General features: G+C 41.6%; 5 protein-coding genes across 5 annotated transcripts; 3 read left to right on the top strand and 2 right to left on the bottom strand.

The window, feature by feature from the left end:
- The first annotated feature begins 63 nt into the window (after positions 1 to 63).
- Positions 64 to 2,292, top strand: LOC124315309 (thyroid hormone receptor beta-A-like). The gene is made up of 4 exons (XM_046780899.1): positions 64 to 697; positions 780 to 1,008; positions 1,078 to 1,590; positions 1,653 to 2,292. Exons 1-4 carry the CDS (start codon positions 409 to 411, stop codon positions 2,035 to 2,037), a joined length of 1,416 nt encoding a protein of 471 aa, XP_046636855.1. The 5' UTR covers positions 64 to 408; the 3' UTR covers positions 2,038 to 2,292.
- A 41-nt stretch (positions 2,293 to 2,333) lies between these two features.
- Positions 2,334 to 3,756, bottom strand: LOC124315448 (rhodopsin-like). Its single transcript, XM_046781127.1, has 4 exons — positions 3,464 to 3,756; positions 3,118 to 3,390; positions 2,821 to 3,050; positions 2,334 to 2,742 (listed from the first exon to the last, which is right to left on the bottom strand). Exons 1-4 carry the CDS (start codon positions 3,560 to 3,562, stop codon positions 2,334 to 2,336), a joined length of 1,011 nt encoding a protein of 336 aa, XP_046637083.1. The 5' UTR covers positions 3,563 to 3,756.
- A 3,559-nt stretch (positions 3,757 to 7,315) lies between these two features.
- Positions 7,316 to 9,518, top strand: LOC124315338 (cobalamin binding intrinsic factor-like). Its single transcript, XM_046780963.1, has 9 exons — positions 7,316 to 7,450; positions 7,522 to 7,765; positions 7,839 to 7,920; positions 8,022 to 8,095; positions 8,160 to 8,291; positions 8,366 to 8,528; positions 8,628 to 8,805; positions 8,890 to 9,061; positions 9,137 to 9,518. The coding sequence occupies exons 1-9, from the start codon at positions 7,381 to 7,383 to the stop codon at positions 9,339 to 9,341; spliced, it is 1,320 nt and encodes a 439-aa protein (XP_046636919.1). The 5' UTR covers positions 7,316 to 7,380; the 3' UTR covers positions 9,342 to 9,518.
- On the bottom strand, positions 9,325 to 10,529 carry LOC124315592 (CDP-diacylglycerol--inositol 3-phosphatidyltransferase-like). Its single transcript, XM_046781365.1, has 4 exons — positions 10,365 to 10,529; positions 10,165 to 10,299; positions 9,789 to 10,106; positions 9,325 to 9,729 (listed from the first exon to the last, which is right to left on the bottom strand). Exons 1-4 carry the CDS (start codon positions 10,405 to 10,407, stop codon positions 9,575 to 9,577), a joined length of 651 nt encoding a protein of 216 aa, XP_046637321.1. The 5' UTR covers positions 10,408 to 10,529; the 3' UTR covers positions 9,325 to 9,574.
- Positions 10,530 to 10,747: 218 nt separating this feature from the next.
- On the top strand, positions 10,748 to 14,969 carry LOC124315136 (mucin-17-like). The gene is made up of 9 exons (XM_046780583.1): positions 10,748 to 10,909; positions 11,202 to 11,318; positions 11,421 to 11,650; positions 11,716 to 12,029; positions 12,088 to 12,330; positions 12,395 to 12,636; positions 12,706 to 13,678; positions 13,755 to 14,192; positions 14,263 to 14,969. The coding sequence occupies exons 1-9, from the start codon at positions 10,751 to 10,753 to the stop codon at positions 14,367 to 14,369; spliced, it is 2,823 nt and encodes a 940-aa protein (XP_046636539.1). The 5' UTR covers positions 10,748 to 10,750; the 3' UTR covers positions 14,370 to 14,969.
- Positions 14,970 to 22,269: the final 7,300 nt, after the last annotated feature.

The raw sequence follows: 22,269 nt of genomic DNA, 5'->3' as shown, positions 1-22,269 counted from the left end.
GAAAAAGCAAATCCAGCTTCCTTGAGAATTCCCGCTTAGCAACAGAAATAAAAAAGCTATCAGCTGTTTTACGTGACGTCATGCCAAACTAAAATGAAAAGCTCAGCACTCAGCGCATCATAGTGTCTACTTGTATAGTGGATATATCCGTCTTAAGATAACAGACAGAAGTAGAGAGGGTTTTATCGTTTAATCTCCTTTTACAGTGCGTTCTAGCCGATACTTCCTATATGTTCTCCTACTTCGCGCAAGGCAATTCCAGCAGTTGTAACAACAAGGCCATGTTGTAAATTGGACAGAACGGTCGAACTCGACAACAAAATAAGTTCGAAGTAAAAAGCAAGAGCCGAAACTGTGTTAGTTTTTCTCTGTACACATTGTCGCAGTTGTGTTATGTAAACACAATAAATGGATGACAGCAACAGTTCTCTAGGCTCCAGCAACGAAGAAAATGCTGTCCCTGAAAACAAATCAACAAACAAGATCTGTGGAGTGTGTGGTGATAAGGCAAAAAGTTACCACTTTGGCGGATTGTGTTGTGAATCCTGCAAAGCCTTTTTTCGAAGAGCAATGCAAAATGATTCCTTCAAGGCATTTTTCTGTGTCCACGGCCAATCTTGTATTGTAAACAAGGAAAATAGAAGATCGTGCCAGAAGTGTAGGATCCAGAAATGTTTCTCAATAGGAATGGAAAAAGGTATTATTTATTTATTTATTTATTTTTTTACAGTATGTGGTACATATTCTAATGCATATTTGTATTTTGAAAATATTCTTAGGATGGCTTCGAACTGATGAAGAAAATGTGAAAATGAGAGAAGCGAAGCTAGTCAATAAGCCTGCAAAGCAAAATGCTGAGTTAGATGAGCAGCGAAGCAGCAGTCCTGATTCAGCTTTGCAAAACACTTCTCCCTACCAACCCAGATTTGAAAATATCCTTGTTTATCTAATGCCAGAGGATGTGACATTTTTAGAAAAAATTGTCGATGACTATTGGAAAGCTTACAAGTAGTATAACTTTCTCTCTTTGTATTATCATTCCATTATTAAAATTTGTTTTCCTTTTCCACAATGAAGGCAAGTACCTTTTGGAGCCGAAGTGACGCAGAACAGTACACCACGAAGCGGTTTGCAAGTGATCAGCATGTTCACCACAGGCATCCGCCGATGGGCTGCCTTTGCCCGCTCTCTGACCGAGTTCTCTTCTCTCTGCCGACAAGATCAAGCGACCCTACTACAAGCAGCTGTTATGCAGTTATCAATTCTTCGTGCAGTCGCTTCGTTTCGTATGACGGACAAAGAATGGCGAATCAACACGCCAGTTGACGAATTTACACCATCGCTAAGCCTGGAAGATGTCCAGCGTCTTCTTTCCCCTCAATTGGCTGAGATGCATCTGACTTTTATCTCGTCAATGCAGAAACTTAAAGTTGATGAGCCCACTATCATGTTGTTGAGTCTCATTACATTATTCACGCCGGAGCGGGCCGACCTGGTCGCTCGTGAATCCATAGTTAAAGCTCAAGAACAGTACATTTTACTTCTAGAACGCTATTGCCACTGGAAATACGGACCCGACGACAAAGGACGGTAATTCGTGTGATCATTATCCTGATAGACGGCCCTTAAACATAATCCTTTTGAAATTGCAGGACGTTTGCAAATCTTCTGGCCAAAATGAGCGATTTACGCGAGTTGAGCGACGTTCACAGCGATCACCAAGTGCGCTTCGCCAACCAAGATTTGCATAAACTCTACCAGGAGCTAGATACTGAGCCACGCCCCCACGTGAACATGGACCTAAACAACACAAGTCATTTCCTCAGCGCCATGGAATTCAGTATCCTAAAGACTCATCATACACTTCCGAAACCAGAACCCGTGGCTGATCCAACCTACCGAGAACTGGCTCAGATTGAAGAAATGTGCGCCGTCTTGGAAGGCCAAGAGAAAGAAACGGCCAACGATGAAAATCAGATAAACATGGAGGAAACAGATAACCCAGTTAAAGACGGAACACTGTCGTGTACAAAATAGTAGGACATCGAAGTCGTACCATTGTAAATGTACGTTACATACTATTATATCCGGTGCCAGAAATGTTCGTGATGTGCTTTCCCGGAGCACTTACCAATGAACGATATGTCGAGTCCCACTCGAGCTTCTTTGATTCTGTCATTGATATTTAACCATTTAGTGTGAAATCAAACATTTGTGTATTCCTGTCATGCGGGATTTTTATTTTGTAGGCTTGGCGACCACCAAAAAATATTACTCTATATTTTCCTCGTCTCTTTTCGCAGGTCTCTTCTTTTTTGTGCTGTAACGTCGGTTCACGCTTTGGGGCTCTCCGGACAAGTGATAATGGAGCATAGAGCGTTGGTGAATTCTCGACTACGAATCATGTACATGATGGGATTATAAACGCTATGTATTAAAAACAGTTCGCGAAGATACGGCAGAGTAGACTGCACCGCCGAGCACCAATTGTGGTGTGGAATAGGAGAAAATGGATGAAGGTAACGACGGCAAATCCAGTCACCCATGGAAATCGCCGAATACGGAAGACTGAAGAGACATAGAGACATGACTCCGCATACCAACGTGACTGTCGCTTCCAATTCAAGTCGATTGATGCGGTGTTGATGGTGGTTGAAGAGCTGGTGGGTTAGATCCCTTCTCAGACAGGTCCTAGCTCTGCAGTAAATCTGCACTTGAGCCATTATGCTAAGCAACGTAAGACTGTCGAGAAAAGAAAGAAACACAAGTTGTTAAAATGGCACGTTTCTTCATTTTATCAGCTGAGCCGATCGATATAACCTCAAAAAGACGATCGTGGTCCATTCGAGAACTCTGGGATCAACGCCGCAACCCATCAGCGGAATCATTTTGGTCCAGTAAGGTAAAGTAGACAGTAAAATGACGACTGTGCAGAAACATATTTGAACAACGATGACAAGTTTGACGGTGATTGTTTCTCGATGAAATAGCGGATAGGTCAAAGCAACCCATCGATCCAACGTGGCCAGAAGCAAGTTGACTAGCAACAACTTTATTGCCGTAAAGACGGTTAATTCAAATTCATGGATGATGGATCAATTTTTTAAATGAATTTACCGTATATGGGATTCCGGCAGTGATGCGGAAGATCAAACAAGCTGTTACGTTCAGCTGCTCGAACGCAATATATTCGATCACCGCGTTGGCGAAAGCCAATAAATTACAGAAAATGACGCCCAACCAGAAAGTATTGCGTGGATTTCTTAATCGACGTTGTCGAATAATTACACTGGCCACCATGACGTTCAGCGGCGATCCGATCCAGATACAAGCGAGATGAATGAACTGGCGGATGCCGTCGAGCGATGGAGGGTATGATTCGTATCCCGTCTATAACACACGTGAATTAAATTAATGAATCAACTGTAATTGTAATTTAAAAAAAAAAAAAAGATTTCAATACCTCGTTCCAACTGCTCGGAATGGTGATATTGTTAACACCGGCCAATCTCTCGGATGTTGATTCTGGGCTTAAAGTGTCCTCTTCCGCATGGTTTGCCATTATTTATTGCCACGTTTTAAAGTCAACTATAAATGTGGCCTACCACAGCAGTCAATTCTTTTTCGGTTTGTTGAATTTCCCTCACATCCTTGCGCAACTATTCAGTGACACTTGGTGTAGAACGAAAATTTGAATAATTTGAATAGCGGCGCTTAACTGGTCCACTAAACTAGACAGGTGACTTGAGCACAACAGTGTTCAGAAACTTGTAAATCAACCGAATACTGCCTTCCCACCTTACACTCACATAAGGCGTCAACTATAGTGACGTCATCCCAGGCCACGACGCAGGCGCGTCCGTTTTCCCAGGTTCAGGCATATGCGTATCAAAGGCCGCAATCGAGAAACAGTCAGCGCCATATAGCCGCAATCGTGTGCTGGATATTAAAAAATTTTATGTTGGAAAAACCTTGCTACATATGGTCGACATCCGCATAAACAGACACTCGTTTACACGATAACATCCTTATTTATATTACTAGATTTTGGAGATCTGAATTCTATGAGAGAAATAAGTAAAAATACAAAGTCACGTACGTGTCCTTGCGTGACATTTTATGAATGATATCGTCACAGTTCCATTTTTTATGACAAATAATTAAACGTGTGACATGTAGCAATTGTTTCTATTAACAAGACTATTTTTTACCATCACTCGGGTTATTGCTATGGGAATAAATTCAGACTTTCCATCAATCTAATCCGTCCAATCTACCGTGATGTTTGTCTGGACGTAGTCATTGACTATGGCTGACTTTCCCAAAATGAATTTTCTGGAGGCAACCGAAGGTCCGACATATCCGAAGATTAATTGTTTCCAATATTATTTTTTAACAGGAGACTTTAAAATTGATAATTCCACTCACTGGTCTTGGGGAAATCTCGTTTCCCCAATACATGTCTCATGCCAAACTAATTGAATTTTACGCGGAGACAAGAGATGGACCAGAAAATAGAGATCTTTTACGAAACTAATAATAAATTGCCTTTTCTTATATGCCTTTGATGTCTAATTATTATCTTTCTTTTTGCAATAAAAAAATGTCTCCTCCTAATGTCACCACCTCTATCCATCTCTTTCATCTTTTCTTGTCGTTTCTTTTTGTTTTTGCGCAGTGCCCGCCGAGGTGGAACGCAATAACATGACACTCCCAGAGAGAAACATCATTTTGCCTCTGCTAATGAATATACCGCCCCTTTTATGTTTTCTTTCATATCCTATATAGCGAGCTAGCTCCAGTTTGTTCACATCCTTTTTTTATATATGTGACATTATCCATGTTGGTAATGGAAACGACAGAGTTACGACGAACTCGTCCCGTTCTCTGGGGATGATTTAGTCGCATAAATATCCAATTGCACAGCACACAGTGATGTTCTTCTTCTTGGTCCCTCAAGTACCATGTATAGGAACAAATCGCTTAAACTGTAAATCAGCAAATTTGTTGACGAAATTGCAGCTTCAAAACAATAACCTCGATATATTCGCGTGTTCGCTAAGTAATGTCTTTTTAACTTGTTTTGAATTGTGAGCATGTTTTGAGATAGATCAATGTAGCTAATATAGTAGGGTAGCTACTGGCGTTGTACAACTTGTACAATAAACTTTTGCGATTAATTTTGAATTTACAGGAGCTACGGCTTACACGTATTCCTCTGTCCGCTTCCTGGAACGAAATCCTGATACGTGTCATGTTCATCAAGGGTCTCAAAACATCGCTCATGGATATTCGACAACAAAAACTAGCACGGTGTTAATCCTTTTGTTGTTCATAATCTCAAGTGTATCCCTAAAATCCCTTTGCATTATTTGTTATCTCTTAGACCTTTTTTTTTGTTATGGAACAAAGATAATAACCCAGGCATGAAATCTTTATAGCTATATGTATATACATTAAAGAATCCATTATGTTCTCTTCTCCAAGTTGTACTCTAAAGATTTAGAACTGTTTTTGCTGAAGTTGAAGTTGCTGAATCCATTACATAAACACAATGGGTGCAGCATGGAGGACGTTTCAAAGAGAAAAATAACAAATTGAAATAAAAGCGCTAGCTGCAGAGCGCAGTAAAGATTTATTCCGTGGAATATAAAAGTTCGCTGAATTGCCATTTGCGTTTGACAAGTCGTTATTTGTTATCATTTCAAATTATCCCTAGTGAAGCGAGTTCGTGAACACTGTCGTGTGCAAGAACTTGCTAATAAGCAAAAGGTGCAAAGACATGAGGACCAGTGTGCATCCCATAACCAACTCATTTTCTGCTTAATTGACAAGCGAGGCGAAATAATGTCAAGTCTGAACGAATCGTTTTCCATTTTAAGTTTTAACAAAAAAATCCTTTCAAAGCCATTCCAAACAGAAGAATACAGGTCTAGACGTAGTAGTGACTATTTATAATGACTTTCACTTCTGCTGAAATTAAGGGTGAATAAGTGTTCGTTCATCTCACACGCTTAATTGCGTGTGGAAGCAGCAGGAGACCCGAACAAGCCATTGCCAATTCCCGCCAAGGAGTTTCCATGGTTTTTCTTAGTTCCTCGTCGTAGCACACGCTCCGATAAAGTTGCGGACTACGTGACTCTATTGACATTGAGCCATGGCGGTGACTTTGAATGGCAGAATAAAGGCTATAGCAAACAAATCCAACTTTCATGGTGATTGAAGTTTAACATTACCTTTAGCAACTCGGTTGAATGGAACCGAACATGGCTCGTATACGCAGGCCAAAGAACTTCATAATAGAGGCGACATAAACATAACAAGTATAAGAGCGTAGTTTATAGTTCCGGTCGGGAAGCGTTACACAGACGTGCGCACATGATGTAAAAGTAGCCCTCTCTCGCATATATATAAGTGTCCAATGAACGATTGATGGGACTCGACGGGTTTGATCAAATGAAAAGAAAACTTGGTTCTCAAACAGCTGCCACCCTTTTTCCTAGTTGATTGAGCAATTTAACAAGAAGTTGATTTTTAAAAAAGTCAATATACTGTAGGCTAGTCGCCAACAGGCGCCCAGATTGTTTGGCCTATCATTTCTTGGGTATCAAAGACTATTTTTCTTGTTTCCTACTCTATTTCCGTTGGTGCCACTGTGGCGATCACATTAATCAGATTACAAGCTATAAGGTCTCTTTTTACGTGTTGCTGTCAGTATCTTGGATACTTGCTTATAATGCTTGCACGTGCTCTTTGAATTGCGCTGGATCCTTACGCCTAACAACAAATTTAATCTTGTCACCATATCCTATTGCTTTTACGATCTCACGTATAGCATTTCGGCAGCCCATTCAAGTTGAAAATTGAGGATCGCACAAGCCCACACCAATTTTAATCAGCTGATTCATGTTCTTTGATATTTATTTTGGAATAAGATTCGTTAAGCTTTCGTTCGTCACTCACGTGTCAGCCCATATTGTCAACTTTATCCTTTGAAGTATTATTACGTGACAAAATAATAAGGTTCAATAACTTTTTTTCCGTGACGGGTGAAAGAACACGACAAAAATCACATTGGCCTACATATCTGAAGGTCTAATTAGTGATTGTTATCTAAGAAATCAATACAGGCATACGGCATAGGTCGATCGAAGATGGTGACCTTCCATGATGGATGAGACCACATCACATATTGAAGAAACCTACAATTGTTGTTATGCTACGGATGACAATATGTTTTCCCCGTAACCAGCAAGGACATGGCCTTGTGTTCGGCTGACACACAAATGTTATTTTCATGTTTGGTCACCATTATAAATTGTACGGTATACTAATCCAATCTCTCAGATTCACTCAGACTCGCTGCTGAGCTCCTGGACAATGATGCTCCTTTTCAATATCGTCTCCATCCTTGTATTGCTGACGGGAATCCGGTTAGGACGTTGCCAAGGTAACCGTTGAGTATATTATTCTCCATAAATTTTTTCGCCATATAACATGCCCATTTTTCATTTTATTCAGTGGCACTCTCCGATACGAATCAAGCGAGAAGTAAGGCGACGGAATGGTTATTGAAAGAATGGATTGAACCACGTCCTGGTGCTCCCACTCGGTTGACAGGTGGATGGGATGATTCAAACACGATCCGCGTTCTTACGGCACTCCAGCTGGTTGACAATGGCTGGCTCTTCAATCCTGCCAATAAAGAAAAAGCAGAGTTGGCCGTCAGGCAAATGAATAGCGAAATCCTTAACGGCCTAGTCAAGTAAGGTTCTTGTTATTTATCATACGAGTTGACTGAAATTTAAAACAATTTATTTTTTTAATTTGTTTAACAGGAGTGTAAACATGACGTTCCTGTCTGCCGAAGAAAGTTCCCATTACGTAAACGGATTACTTGCAACGTGTCAAAACCCAGAGGTTTGTTGAATCACTAATTGAATTAATTATCTTATTTTTTAATACTCCCTGCTTTAATCAATACTTACTACATTGAATTTGTTTATGGCTGGTGGAAACAGAACTTTTATGGTCACAATTTAGTGGCCATGTTGACTCGGAGGATGAATAGTATACCATCCGGATCCGGCACAAAGTAAGGAAATCATTATTAACGCTTTCTATAGAAAAAATTAAAAATTCTATTAATTCCAATAAAGGAATGTTGGACAAGTCATTGCATCTGTTTTGGCGCTCTGTAATGCCGGTGCACCCATTCCACCGGCAGCCATCCAGCGTATCAACAGTGAACTTAAACCTACCTCAGGAAGTTGTTCATTCTGCGTAGAAGGGTATTGTTTGAGAAATTATTATATTTGTAATTTTTTCGATGTGAATTCTAAAGTTATCCGTGAATTATCTATAGTTCTAGTATGGCTATTTTGGCGATGAAATGTTTGAGAGATCGGCCTGGACCCGTCGACCAACTAGTGCAGGGTATCAGCACTCGTCAAATCGCTTACGTCAAGGGTAAACAAGATAAAGATGGAGGTTTCGACGATCTGATTTCTACCAGTCTCGCCGTACAGGTACGTGACAGCACAAAATCTACTTTTAATCATACTTTCTGTTCCCATAATTCTATATAACCTAATCCATTGAAACTTTGAACGGACTCAAATCTGTAGGCGGCTAATGCAGTAGGAACAGTAAATCTCCCCATCAATGTGGCTGCGGCTCTTAACTACATTCTTCAAGACCAAGATAAGGAAACAGGAAGTTTTGGTAATCCAGCTTTTACGTCGGTTGTTTTGCCAACCTTGATTGGGCGCTCAGCTCTTGATGTCCGCAACATAAATTGTCCTGGTTAGTCAAATCATTTCGATTCTTTCATTTATTTTATTCAACCTGGTGCTGATGAAATTTTACTTTATCCGATGGGCGGAATAGCTCCTAGACCAGCAGGTAATCCCATCCGCAGCGGCCAGATAAGAACCCTTTTATCTATCGAAGATACCATCTTCGCCCAAACGATCGTTGAGACTAAAGTAGATACTAACCCTGGTCAAACTATACTACAGATAATGAATGAACAATCCGCCAAACACCCACGCGCCTTCAAGTAAATGAACAAAAATTCATTTTTTGAACAGGGATAACATTATGTATAATTTTTATCATTTCTGAATTGGAACAGGTTCACGACGGAAGCTGCAAATGGGGGGACACAACTGACCGGATTAAACAGCGTAACTAATGACAGTAAAAACAACTGGTCATGGAGGGTGTTCCGGATTCCTCCAGGATCAAACCAGCAGGCTCCTCAACCTGTTTCTACACTGGATAACGGATTGGGAACTAACGTACAGAATGGAGACAAAATTATCTTTCGTTTCGGATGAACGTAAAATTGGAAACCTTCATTCGGATAGTGACTTAATTTCTCCTCGTCTGAAAAATTTTGCACTTTGTCTTCTTTGGGAATGGGCGAACATTTTTAACTGAAATATCAATGAATATAAGTATAAGAGAACTTCAAATTTGGTAATTTGAGAACAAATAAATAATTTTACGAAGACTATTTATGTTTTGTTATCAGAAAGGAAAGTTGGATTGACTAGGCAGTGGGGGGATATTATTGCTTCTTATCGGATTCTTCCCTCTCTTTGATGTCAATGTATCCAAGATTGCGCCAAGCCGAACCTCCTTGCATGAGAGCAAGAATAAATTTCAGGACAGCCACGGGGAAAAGTAGAACGACCAAAATCTTGATAACGCTCATACCCAAAACTGAAAGAAACAAGATGAATTAATGTATGAGTTGGGATGGGGGGAAAATATAGTCTTACATGTGTAGCCATAGGTAAAATGGAGAAGATAGAGCATTGAATAGAAGAGCTCATTTCCGGCACACATGAAAAAGAGGAATGGTCTGGAAGTGTAGTAGAAACGCAACAGGGCATTCTCCTCTTCACCAACATTTTTGTGAGATGTCTTGCCAAGAACATTGGAGGTGTGAAGATGAATCCAATGGCAGGAAACATCCACAATCATGACCAATTGAAAAACAAATAGATAGCTTGGATAAAATGATCCTAAAGTAGCCAACAAACACATGGTCGCACAGCGATCTGTCAACATATCCAGCATAGCTCCAAATTTGGTACCTAGTAAAAACAAACATCAGTTATAACAATTTTTTAGTAAACATTTTGCTGTCCATACTTTGATTAAGAATTCTTGCGGCATGCCCATCAAAAGCGTCAAGGAAACCACTGAGAATATAAAGTGAAGCGGCAAGGACATGACTCGTTGGCATAAAATACAAAGATCCGAGCCCCAAAACAACACGGGCGTATCCTGTAGAGATAACAAAATATGTTTAAATGACTCAATTCTAGCATACAAGAAATCTAAGTTCTCACCAATTAAATTTGGAACAAACAGAAATATGTTATTGTCTGCCATTTTCAACCAGTTTTCGCAGAGAAATAAGGAAGGTAAGTTTAAATTGGATTAACAATCTTGTGACGTGAAAATTTGTAAAACTTTTTTTCGCCTGTCACCGTTGGTTCCAGTAATCGCCATCAGGGGTCCATCCGCTTTCCGACGACGTCACAGCAAAAAATTATTATTAGTTAAAGAATTGTAGATGACGAAAGTGAAATTAAATATTGATAGCAGAAAAAATAAAATTTATTAAAATTTATTGTGCTACAATTAAGTGGTCGTGCGTAAGAATTGAAAAATTGAATTGAATCGGAATCTTCATCTCTCCCCAATCATTAATCGATCACGAAAATTTATCAAAATGGAGACTGAAAAGTTTCTTGCTGAAACATCAGCCAGTGGGCCTTCTCTACTACCAAATAACGCCAAAGTCAGGAATAAACTTCTAGCACCCAACAAAACCCAACTTCTAGCACTGAAACTGAACTCTCCCAACGGCCCAAAAAAACAACCTAAAAAGGTGATTACGCCTGACGAAATCTTCGTTTATGATGGTGGGCCGCATTTTGCCTATTCCGTCACTTCATCTTTTATTTCTAGACATTTGTTAGGAAATTGGCCAAAACTATGGGTAGTTGTGTAGCTTTTTATCTTAAGAAGTTTCTGTTCAAATGGGAGTTGTGCATGGGTCTCATTATCTTAAATTCAAATTACAGTTAAATCATTTTGATATGACTGACCACACCAGATGGGGCTGTGAAAGAGTAATGGATGGTTTTAATAAATGGCTGGTTATGTTCTTCCATATACAGGCAGAAGAAAAAGTCAGAATAGATAACCTACAAGAATCTGAACTACAAGCTCTTCTGGACGAAGTGTTGCAGTACAGTGGAAAACGGGATGGGGAGAAAGGATCAGAACTCTTTCAAGTAAATATGTTTATTTATAAACTTTGTCTAATTCAAAACATTACAAAAATTCTGTGTCTATACACTCCAATTAATACTTCACGTTGTAAATATTTTTTTTAGGCCTTATTAAGGGAGACCCAAGAATCTGGCGAAGAGAGTCCCCCTGCCTTCAGACCAACTCAGACCACATCAAACCCTGCTGTTCAGCAACGCAGACGAAGGTCAAGAAAGGAGACTAGTGTACCATTTTCTCATCAAACTACAGGAGTATCTTCTGTTCAGTCAAATACTGTGGCAGGAAGCAACAAAAAAGGAGGCTCATTGCAAAATATTTCATCTCATAGCCAGAGGTTCTACTTTTGTGTGAAATAGTGCCTCTTTACTTGTGTTTGTAACCATCAAGTATTGTCTATAGTGAGTGGGGTAGCGTTCGTCGAAGAAAACGTCACGATACTTCAGACAGCGGATCGACTCTTGGAAGTCCACGTAAACGGGAAGGCGGGTCTTTACCCTGTGATGTAGCGAGAGGCTCGAACAAAACAGTCAAACCAGATGAATTAGTTTTGACGAGCACTGAAGATATCCATACCGAACCTTCTCGTTTGACTAATGATTGCGTCATCAACATGGAAGGAATGATAGAATCCTCAGCTAATTTTTCTGAATTGGAAGATAAGTTTCCTGAACCGTGGAATAATCATCACATCCGAAGGACTGAACACTCAACAAGTACTCTAAAAGCTTTTTTGCAATAATGCCTTGATATATTTATTTTCCTGCTTTACAGGCGTCATAGAACCAATGGAGCAGGACATGGAAATCTGTCCGTCGGAAAACGTTGGAATAACCAAGAAACTCTTGTCGAAAAGCTCAAAAGAATACGGAACTATTCAATGCGAAGTTGATGCAGCCATCCCGTTTGTACCTTTTGACTCCACTGCCAATCAAGAAGTAAACAGATCCAACACTGTAAATGGTTCATTAGACGACGGTATTCCTCATCAGCGGCGAATTCATCGTCAAACCGGAGGTACAAAGTCTAAAAAATGAAATTTAGAATGGCTAGTAACATCACTCCGTCTCATCGCTTAAAGGTATCAGTGACTCGCGAATGGACGAGAACGGCAATCCGTTCGGAAGTGTCAACGGTACCTCCATATCGCCTTTCATGCATCGGACGAGCCCTTCCGGGATAAGCACCACTAATTTAACGTCCGTGAACACTAGTAGTGGCTTTTCAACGTCCAAAGCAGGTCAGCGAAAGCAGAAGAAGAAAAATGGCAAAGACGAAAACGTTTTGTATGCCAAAGAGATTCCAGGTTTTGTCGGAAATCGCGTAAGTTGACCTGAGCACAGTGCCTTCTAAAAATAAATTTCTGAATGCCTTTGTTGTTTTTATCTGCAGAATGTCGATGAACTGCTCGAGTATATAGAGTCGTCTGAGAGTAACGGCAAAAAGGCCTCAGACAAGAAAACTGGGCTTAAACACAACGGAACATTGGTTAAAGATTCGTCTTCCAAAGTGAAGCCAAAAGAGAAGAAAAGTTCGTCCAAATCACTCCATCGTCAAATGAATTCAAACCAAGCCGATTCAGAGGACTCGGATACTCCAGGAGGCGGTTCCATCAATTCTCCTGTCGGAAAAGACGAAGATTTCGTTTTTAGAGCTAAAACAGTGGACGGCGTTGAAGAACTGGAAGCTGCCGTCGCGGCAGCGGCTGCTGACTTTCAGACCGTGACCAAAAAACAGCGTCGCAAGAAGCGTAACTCACTTTCTAACTCGACTACTGGCAGTAAAACCAAGGAGCTGCTAGAACAGTCACACATGAACCTGTTTTATAATGCTTCGTCGCCCTCAGTGATGATGCGTCCCCCTCGTCAACCACCAAGTATTTCAGCAGGCAGCCAAATTGCCATTCAAATAAGCGGAGGCACTGTCGGAAACGGACTTGGTGGTGGCAATGAAGCAGCAAAGAAATTGGTAGCGAGCGTACCACCATCTGAACCATCAGACTTGGATTCTGATGGAGGTGACAGTGTTCATTCCTTGCCCGTCCAGCCATCGGCGCCTCTCTTCCCTTACCCGCCCATGCATCAACAACCTCCGTCGTCGGCGCAGAACTCAATTTCGTACGCCGATATCATACGGTCGGAACAGCATCACGCCAAAAGTGATGTGGTGTTCCTTGCTGAGTCTAGTCAGCCTATCGATGTCAAACAACTCTGTGCCACCAGCCCAAATACTGCGATCCCAGCTGTCGGAACCAACCCATCAACCGCTCCTGCTCCTTTAACTGATCTTGTTGCCTCTGCCGCGACTTTTACTGCTGCGGCTAACGTGCCTTGCAACAGAGCAGCGCCCAGAGCATCCCTTTCAGGTTTGTCGCTCTCAAACCAACAACGTTTTAAATAGTAAAGAGCATTTTTAATCTATTGTATTTTTCGTCATAAAAGGAGTTCCTTTGAGACGAGCTGCCTCTCTGCCGCCCACCTCACCTAGCGTCGAAACTCCACCAGTTGTGATCGTCGGATCCAGTTCCAGCACTCAGGTGGACGTAACATTTGGGTTTGAGTTAAATGAACAGCTGTTGGCTCTATCAATACAACCGTCCCCGCCATCTCAGCAGCCAAAGGAAACTCAGTCCAGCCTTCTCACTTCGCCAGAGGCATATACAGAACCGATTATGGTATCGTTCTCTCCAGAACCAAGGTCGGAGACCAAGCCAGATCCCGAACTCTACCCGTCTTCTTCTACTCCTCTGTCGTCTTCTCCCGAGGCGGCCTCTACACCTACTGCAGTTGATTTTGCATCTCGTTATCGCGAACGACCAGAACTGCTCAATCCTCCTCTTTCTCGACGATCGTACGAAATAGTTGATTTCATCAGTCAAGGTAGATACCGACGCGTTTCTATTTGCCGTTGGTTTTTCTAATTATGTTGTTTATTTGTTTTGATTTGTAGCTTGGAAAAGAATTGAACGGAAGCTGGATGAACAGCAACAGCATAACATTGGCAGTAATGGGGGCCTGGCCCTTCAATCAAGTATTCGTGTGTATACTTTGGAGTGAAGTGAGGAGTTTGGAAGATAAATCGGCATCCAGACTCGCTGCTAGGGATCGAGCGGCAAACTTTGTGATCGGAATCATACTTTTGTGTGAATATGTGACTGGTTCGTCAGACCAAACTTTAGTGCACCGTGTGCGCGCGTCCAGACGGGCTCCCTACAAACTGCAATCGCCTGTGAATCAGTGACGACGTCCAAAGCGAATCGCAGTGGACATGTCGACGTCGCCAGTGTGCGTGCTTGGTTGTGTGAGACTCTTTTTTTTTTTAGTGTGTATGTATGTTCATTTGATTTTCTGTTGTTGATGTTCCAGCCGTCTAGTCGTGGAGGACGAAGGGTATCGTTTATCAAGAGAAGAAAAAAAAAAAAGAATCTTTTTAGATTATTTTCTCTTATGTGAGTTATTGCGAGACAAATGGTTAAGCCCCTCTCTCTCTCCCTCGTCTAATTGGCACATCCCGCTCCATACAGCTTCTAGCTTCTAATTTGATTGCGATCCTGCTCTCTTTAAATTCCTTTCGTTTTCAGTAATTTCTCCAATGAGTTGATAATTGTTATTTGAACACTTTCTTTTTCTTCGTTAAATAAAACAAAACAAAATAAATAAAAAAAAAAAAACGAAAACAAAAAGACTTTGTCCCCCCCCCTCCCAAAAAAAAACTCCATCGTCTTTGCACCCGTCCTTAATCTTCTATTTTTGGGGATCCGAGAGTGAGCCGTTTCTCTTTTGTCTTTTTTTTCTCTCTATCTAGCCGTCTTCATCCCAGTCTGATTATTATTTTCATTTTCCAGTTTAACAGCGAACAGCGTCAATATGTCTGTTATGGAACTTGTCTGTTTTTCTTCCTTAATTTGTTTGCAAAAAAAAAATATCAATTATGTGCACTTTTTATGTTTGAGATGGAATTTTCTTTCATGCAATGGTTTCTTTTTTGTTTGTTGGCTAATTTTTTTTTTTTTTTTCATCGTGCTCACTCTTGTTTAATCCCATCCTCCCTCCCGTTGTATTCATGGTTTGTCGTGTGCTGGAACAGTAAAAGAATGCTAAAAACAATGTGTATTTCAAAATTTAATTTATAGACGCCGACTGGAACGTGAAATCACGTAGATTGCAAGATTCTTCATTCTTGTCTAAAATATCATCCAACAGTCCTTTTAATCTTATCCATCTGCTTTCAAAAATAGACTCACGGTGGGGTGTGGAATTGTTCGTTTCAGTATGAAAGTGACCCCTCCCGCCTAAAAAAAAAAAAATAGAACCCGGAAGAAGGAGATACCGGGAACTTTTCAGTCTGTCTGGCTGAACCTGGAATAGATCGTTGCAAGTCTGTCCTGCTACAAACAAGGAGACTTGCACGCTCCTGTAGTTTAAATGAAAACGAATTTATCAAGGCCACTGCGGCAAGAAGGGAAACATGGGGAACAAGCTTTGAGTATTATAATGGAATCAGTAATCTCAAAACTGTGTCATTTTTCGCCGTTTTAGTAAAACATTTTTAAGAACCTTTTTTTTATCGAATCGTTTAAATTTGTAGGGGTTTGTTTCCAACCTATTGAAAATTATCTACTATAGCTCATTATGAAATTTAGAAATCATAATATCCTTCCGTTACAGATTAACAGCCACTCCACCAGTCGACCACCACTTCCTCGCCTCTAGAGATAAAGAGTTGCTTTTTTAAAAACTAAAATTTTTCCTCTTGCTGTACACAATCGAAAATCAGTTTAACACGAACTTCACTAGTGAATTAGACTGAAATCGAGAATTTAGCATTTTGGTTTCAATCGGGAAGACCACGTATGGGAAAAGTAATCATAAGCTGTCTTATTCAATATTGAAAAATAATTCCAGTAGAATTTTCTCCGGTTTTATGGCTTTTACAGATTTAAAAGTAGAAGCTACTTCAATAATTTTTAGCCCGTTGCTTGTAATTTTTCTCCCTATGTATTTTCTGCATAGATTTTCATGGGAAAAGCGGGAACGTTCCGCGCTGATTTGTTTAGTCTAGTGTTAAAATAACCTGGAATTTATATTCGGAAAACAAATTCATCAGGCTACATTCGAGATTGACTGAGAATTTTTTTTTTCTCCGAAGAGCTTTAATGAACTTTTGTTTCAAAAGCATTTTATTCATGCTGCTATTTTTTGTAAAAAAACACCATATATTTATTCAAACCGACGTTAACATTACTGTGAGAATCCGCTGATTCCCAATAAACGGAGCAAGAGCGATCCAAATTCCCACGGCCTTCAACCGAAGGTTAACCTTGTAAAACCTTGAAAATCCAAGTTTACCCTTCTTCACACCTTAAACCCACCGAGATTTCTACCTTACTTGACCTTGTTACGTTCATATAAATATTTGCCTCTGCGATACGATGAACCAGTCTTATTCTTGCTGTCGGGGTTGAAACCTCTGCTCGGGTGTTGCTCCGGCAGTGTGAAGTATCTTACTGGTAGCCGCTGCGTGTATGTGTCGTGTGTGAACGCTTGAATAAAGACTTGATCGTGACGTGGCGGTGCGTTGCTGTTATTTTCTTCCGTTCCCCGGATCGATTGGCCGCTTACCCGCCGCTACCCGTAGAAACGAATCTACGTTCCCCAGCAGACCCTGCGTCCATCATGGCGGTTACGCCTCGAGTGTAACTATGTTTTCAGTATCGTTGCTTATTATTATCGGTGTCATTTGATTAGTCAGCTGAGGCCAAGTGTATCGAAGCGGCTTCACATTTGGTGGCAGCGGTCACGAACCTTTTAACCCTCTGTAACGTTTTGAAGGAAATTTTGTATTTTACGGATTACAGTCGGGAAATTATTCCGGCTCTAGACCTTGTTTTCCGTCATGATCGCTCATGGCGTCCGGGGGTAAACAAAAACCAGTATGGGAGAAGCTTTTAGAGAGTGCTAGAAGGGCCGCTACGAAAATATCACCAAAAAATAGGTCACCCGAAAAGGCAAACCACCCCTGGTTATCGTTTGGCGTCACAAGGGGAAACTCACAATCTCCTAAGCAGCCAGCCCCTCCCGCCTCCGTTGTTGTCCCGTCTGCCCCCTCACTTCAGGAAGCGGCTGCTTCTTTAGTTCCAAGTGGACACAAAACAAGTCTCATTCAGGCAGAAATTGTGGATTTGGAAGTAGGACGGAGAATAGAGCAGGAAAGAGAAGACGAACTACAGGCGACACGTTGGGAAAACGCAACTTTGCTGTGTTTTGATCCTTCCGTTCTGCCAGCTGAGATCACCGGAAATAGACATTTTTATAACACATACGCTGACTTACCATTGGAACGCGTTCCGCGGAGTGAAATTGTACATGAAATAATTTTTTTGCGCTACCTTAATAAGCAAACGGAATTAGCGTACGAAACAATTGAATTATCAGTTGAGGCAGCGCTTGAGGAATTTAAAGGAAATTTCGCGACACCAAGAGAGTTTTTTCATTTTCTGGGTCTCACAACATTTTTTACACCACCCGAAAGCATTAGTTTCCCAAGTCCCTCGCCAGTATTATTAGACAACTTGACACAGGAGGGAATTCCAACAGTGGAGGAGGGCACACCTTCGCCAACGCAGTCTGAACAAGCTGATCAAGGAGACAGTGAGGGGCAAAATATAACGCCTCCTGAAGAAAACGAGTCTCATCCGCAACCAGATACGGAAAAGCACGAAACACCTAAGGTTCCGCTCGAACATTCCTCAGTTCCGAAGAGGGTTTCTTTCACACCAGAGGTGGACGTCATGGATAACCAGACTTGCCGGCCATGGGAACAGGACGATCAAGAGTCCAGGCTTTTTCAGTTTAACACAATCTATCAAACGTTGATTAGGCAGAATATCTCCCCCGAGTTGGCAACACTAGCCGCATCTCGCGCTTTGGAAACGGGCCAGCAGAATGGTCCTCGATTTACCTCAACCCCTCATGCACAAATAAATTCTTGTTGGCAACAAAACGCGCCATCAGTCACAGCTTCTAGCCAGACAATTCCAATTGATAGGAATACGGAAGCGAAGGTTGATCAAAGTACGGCGGCCGTGCAAACAGATTTAAGGGTAGGGGAAAACAACACAACCTCCTACCGCAAGTTGAGCGATGTAGATAAGCAGGGTGCGCAATTGTTGTCCCAAATTCACGTATTTAAAAACAAAGGGGATGGAATGGACTTTGAAGCGTGGGTCCGACACTTCGAAAACACGCTGGATATTGGGGATTTTGAGGACTCCAGAAAAATAAAGTATTTAGTTTCAAAATTAATAGGGCCTGCAGGAGATTTCGTGGAACAATATAGGCTAGATCACCCGGTGGAGGCCAGCTGTTACAACACTTTAAAAAGAGCGTTAAAGGAAAGATTTATGGGAAAGAACATCGAGTATAAGTACCAAACATCATACGACAACTGTAGAAGAGAGCCGGGGGAATCAATTAGGAGTTTTGCGTGTAGAGTACAAAAACTTTTACGGAGAGGATACCCAGCACTTTCTAACGGGAAGAATCAGGAAACTATTGAACAGTTTAGCCGACACAAGTTTCTAGATGGCCTCTCCGCCGACTTACAGGACCGCCTGCTCTGCCTAGAATTTACGTCGTTTGATCAACTTATTGAGGCCGCGGAGCGCCATGACACAGCCATCGAACAGAGGGAAGCTCGCCAAAAGAGGGAATTAGTCAATGCTATTAATATGCTCCCAAAAACGCGCTCACCGACCCCAACAAGAACGGATAACAGTATACTAGAGTCCCTGAGAAAATTAAACGATAAGTTAGACAAAACTGCTGAAAAACAGGAAGAATTAAGAAAGGACCTACAGGAGATGCAAAAGAAATCTACTCCCCGGAATGTCACGTTCGAAGGGGACCAACAAAAGTTTTGTGCATTGCACAAATATGGCACCCACACTACAAACGAATGTCTCGTGTTGAGAAGCCAAAACTCTGTACACTGCTTCAAATGTGGGAATCCTGGGCATAAATCGTTCGAGTGCACAGGAGGGTCTCGCCCACAGCAAGGGCCTCAGTCACAAAACTGGAGACAGAAATCTTCCCAACATCCAGCGCAGGCAACCACGGGAATACATAGCGCTTCGGAAGAAGCGTTAAACGGATAACCACCGATCGAAAAGATGGGCCGAACGGTGGAATTGGTCCTAAGCCCCGTCAATATGTAAAAGGCGTGCAAGGAAGTTTTCAACCACCTAAGGTTGCTGTGAAAATTGGTTTGGTAGAAGTCGAGGCTCTCTTTGATAGTGGGGCAGGTAAATCATTAATAAGTAGTAACTTTTATAGGAAATTAGGGAAAGATGTAGGGAAATTTAGTCCAGAGGTAGCGGTGGAGCTGTTCGATATAAACAACAGACGTCTAAAAACCAGGGGAACAATTACAGTATGTTTTCAAGTTGTAGGGGAGAGCAATCCGGAAAACTTAGAGCAGTCATTCATTGTTGTGGATGATATAGCGGAGAGTTGCGTACTAGGTCTAGACGCGCTCTACCAGCATAGGTTTATGTTTGACGGATCTGAACGCTCCATTTACAGAATAAGGGAGGCTGATCACCTCCCGTATCAACCACTTGTAGTATCGCAGGAAAAAATCAAAATTCCCGCGCACTCTGCACAAATAGTGGAAAGCGAAGGGGAAGATGGCAATCTGCCCCCTAATGTTGTCTGTATGTTTAGGTCGGCCCCGGAACTTCCGAAGGGAATCCGCGTAGACCCTCTGGTGACTAAAAATGAACGGAAAGGGCTATTCAAAATCGTGTTGGTAAATGAAACAAATTGTAGGATAACACTCCCGAAATTTCAAGTAATAGGAAAGATCTCATTCGAAGTGAAAAAAAAACCCCAGACAATAGCGGCCTGCACGACTACTAAACTTGTCGACCCAGCCATCTTCGACTCAGTCTTATCAAACATTCCACCAAAGGGTAGTGTCCTGGTAAAGGACCTTCTAACAGAAAAGAATCACATTTTCGCGTCAAAAACCGAGGAACTGGGTTGCACAGGGGTGGTTAAGCACACCATTAACACAGAGGGGCGCGGGCCAATCCGCTTACGGCCATACCGTAACTCTCCGCGTCAAAGGGAGGTTGCGGATGGAATTATACAGGAGTTAATCAAAAATAAAATTATTAGGCCGTCTTTGTCACCGTGGGCAGCACCGATCGTGCTGGTAAAAAAGAAATCGGGAGAAACCCGCTTATGTGTTGATTACAGAAGATTGAATGGGATCACTAAAAAGGATTCCTTCCCATTGCCAAGGATCGACGACGTTCTCGATCTGTTAGTAGGGCAAAAATTTTTTTCTACATTAGATTTGGCCTCGGGATATTGGCAAATAGAATTAGACGAAGAATCGAAGGAGAAAACCGCTTTTGTAGTAGAGAATAATGTTTACGAGTGGAATAGGTTAGCTTTTGGTTTAACGAATGCTCCTGGAACCTTCCAGCGAGTCATGAACTTTATTTTGAAATCAGTAATAGGGAAAATTTGTCTGGTTTACCTTGACGACATAATTGTTTTTGCAAAATCGATTGAAGAACATGTTCAGAATCTTAGGGTAGTGTTTGAATTATTGGAAGATGCAAATTTGAAATTAAAGCTAGCAAAGTGTAAATTTCTCAGAACATCAGTCGATTTCCTAGGTCACGTGATTTCCGCCGACGGTATAGCGCCGGATCCCTCTAAAGTAGAGGCGATTAAGAATTACCCCCAACCACGGACTGTCCGTGAACTACAATCGTTCCTCGGTTTAGCGTCGTACTATCGACGCTTTATTAAGGACTTCGCGAGCATCGCACATCCTCTTATCATTCAGGCGAAAGGACAACCACAAACATTAATTAATTGGTGCCAGGACGAAATATCGTCATTCGAAACATTGAAGAACCGTCTCATATCGGACCAAGTGTTGGCTTTTCCAGATTTCTCGAAGCATTTTGTTATATTCACTGACGCCAGTGACTACGGATTGGGTGCCATTCTATCTCAAATAGATGTTAACGGAAAGGATAGGCCGATCGCTTATGCTAGTAGACATCTCAACAAAACAGAACAAAAGTATTCAACGATAGAGAAAGAGGCGGCTGCCCTGATCTTCGGCATAAAAAGATTTAAATATTATCTGCAGGATGAACCGTTCACGATTATAAGTGACCATAGGCCATTGCAATGGCTACAGACGTTCAAGGATGAAACTGGAAGACTAGGCCGTTGGGCAATAATGCTAGGGAATTTAAAATACACCGTACAGTATAGGCCTGGTAGGGTGAATGAGAACGCAGACTGCCTATCCCGTATCCCTATTGCATCGGTCCAGATCCAACCAGAAACCGCGGACGATATAATTCGGGAGCAACATACGGATCCGTTATGCCAGGATATTAGATCGTATATGGAAGATAGAATATTATGGGACGAGAATCATAGGATCATGCCGATTTGGGCGAAGGAAATAGACGTGTTTTTCATAGAGAATAATATTTTATGCAGACTACAGGCACCGATATCTGAGAAACGAAGACCATTTCCGCAGAAGCAGGTTGTGGTCCCGCTCACCTTAAGGAAAGCTCTCGTGGAAGAGTACCACAATTCTCCGCTATCAGGCCATCTGGCGTATCGTAGAACTTGCCAAAAACTAAGAGACAAGTATTATTGGCCCTCCATGTTGGATGATGTTAAAACATATTGTGAGAAATGTGAAGTTTGTGATAAACAAAGAAAATCAAAGAATCGGGCAACACTGTTTTCTCTCCAGCCCGCTGCGGGACCTTTCGAAAGGCTAGGCCTTGATTTCTTGGGCCCACTTAGCCCTAGGTCAACGGAAGGGAATAGCTACATACTCGTAATAACCGACTATTTTACTAAATGGGTGGAAGTAGTTGCGCTTCCGAACCAAACAGCGTTGTCTACG

This window comes from Daphnia pulicaria, chromosome 11, assembly GCF_021234035.1.
Source record: "Daphnia pulicaria isolate SC F1-1A chromosome 11, SC_F0-13Bv2, whole genome shotgun sequence".
Lineage (NCBI taxonomy): Eukaryota > Metazoa > Arthropoda > Branchiopoda > Diplostraca > Daphniidae > Daphnia > Daphnia pulicaria.
This window is presented reverse-complemented; position numbering and strand designations above follow the sequence as displayed.

Bases quoted from the DNA above. Each gene is read 5' to 3' on its own strand.
- LOC124315309 (XM_046780899.1), top strand. From the start codon at position 409: ATGGATGACAGCAACAGTTCTCTAGGCTCCAGCAACGAAGAAAATGCT. The intron at 698-779 runs GTATTATTTATT...AAATATTCTTAG, and splicing joins CTCAATAGGAATGGAAAAAG to GATGGCTTCGAACTGATGAA. The intron at 1,009-1,077 runs GTAGTATAACTT...TCCACAATGAAG, and splicing joins GACTATTGGAAAGCTTACAA to GCAAGTACCTTTTGGAGCCG.
- LOC124315448 (XM_046781127.1), bottom strand. From the start codon at position 3,562: ATGGCAAACCATGCGGAAGAGGACACTTTAAGCCCAGAATCAACATCC. The intron at 3,391-3,463 runs GTATTGAAATCT...CGTGTGTTATAG, and splicing joins TTCCGAGCAGTTGGAACGAG to ACGGGATACGAATCATACCC. The intron at 3,051-3,117 runs GTAAATTCATTT...ACGGCAATAAAG, and splicing joins CTGCCGGAATCCCATATACG to TTGTTGCTAGTCAACTTGCT.
- LOC124315338 (XM_046780963.1), top strand. From the start codon at position 7,381: ATGATGCTCCTTTTCAATATCGTCTCCATCCTTGTATTGCTGACGGGA. The intron at 8,096-8,159 runs GTAAGGAAATCA...ATTCCAATAAAG, and splicing joins CCATCCGGATCCGGCACAAA to GAATGTTGGACAAGTCATTG. The intron at 8,292-8,365 runs GTATTGTTTGAG...AATTATCTATAG, and splicing joins TGTTCATTCTGCGTAGAAGG to TTCTAGTATGGCTATTTTGG.
- LOC124315592 (XM_046781365.1), bottom strand. From the start codon at position 10,407: ATGGCAGACAATAACATATTTCTGTTTGTTCCAAATTTAATTG. The intron at 10,300-10,364 runs GTGAGAACTTAG...TTATCTCTACAG, and splicing joins GTTTGTTCCAAATTTAATTG to GATACGCCCGTGTTGTTTTG. The intron at 9,730-9,788 runs GTAAGACTATAT...TGTTTCTTTCAG, and splicing joins TTTTACCTATGGCTACACAT to TTTTGGGTATGAGCGTTATC.
- LOC124315136 (XM_046780583.1), top strand. From the start codon at position 10,751: ATGGAGACTGAAAAGTTTCTTGCTGAAACATCAGCCAGTGGGCCTTCT. The intron at 13,679-13,754 runs GTTTGTCGCTCT...TCGTCATAAAAG, and splicing joins GCCCAGAGCATCCCTTTCAG to GAGTTCCTTTGAGACGAGCT. The intron at 14,193-14,262 runs GTAGATACCGAC...TTTGATTTGTAG, and splicing joins AGTTGATTTCATCAGTCAAG to CTTGGAAAAGAATTGAACGG.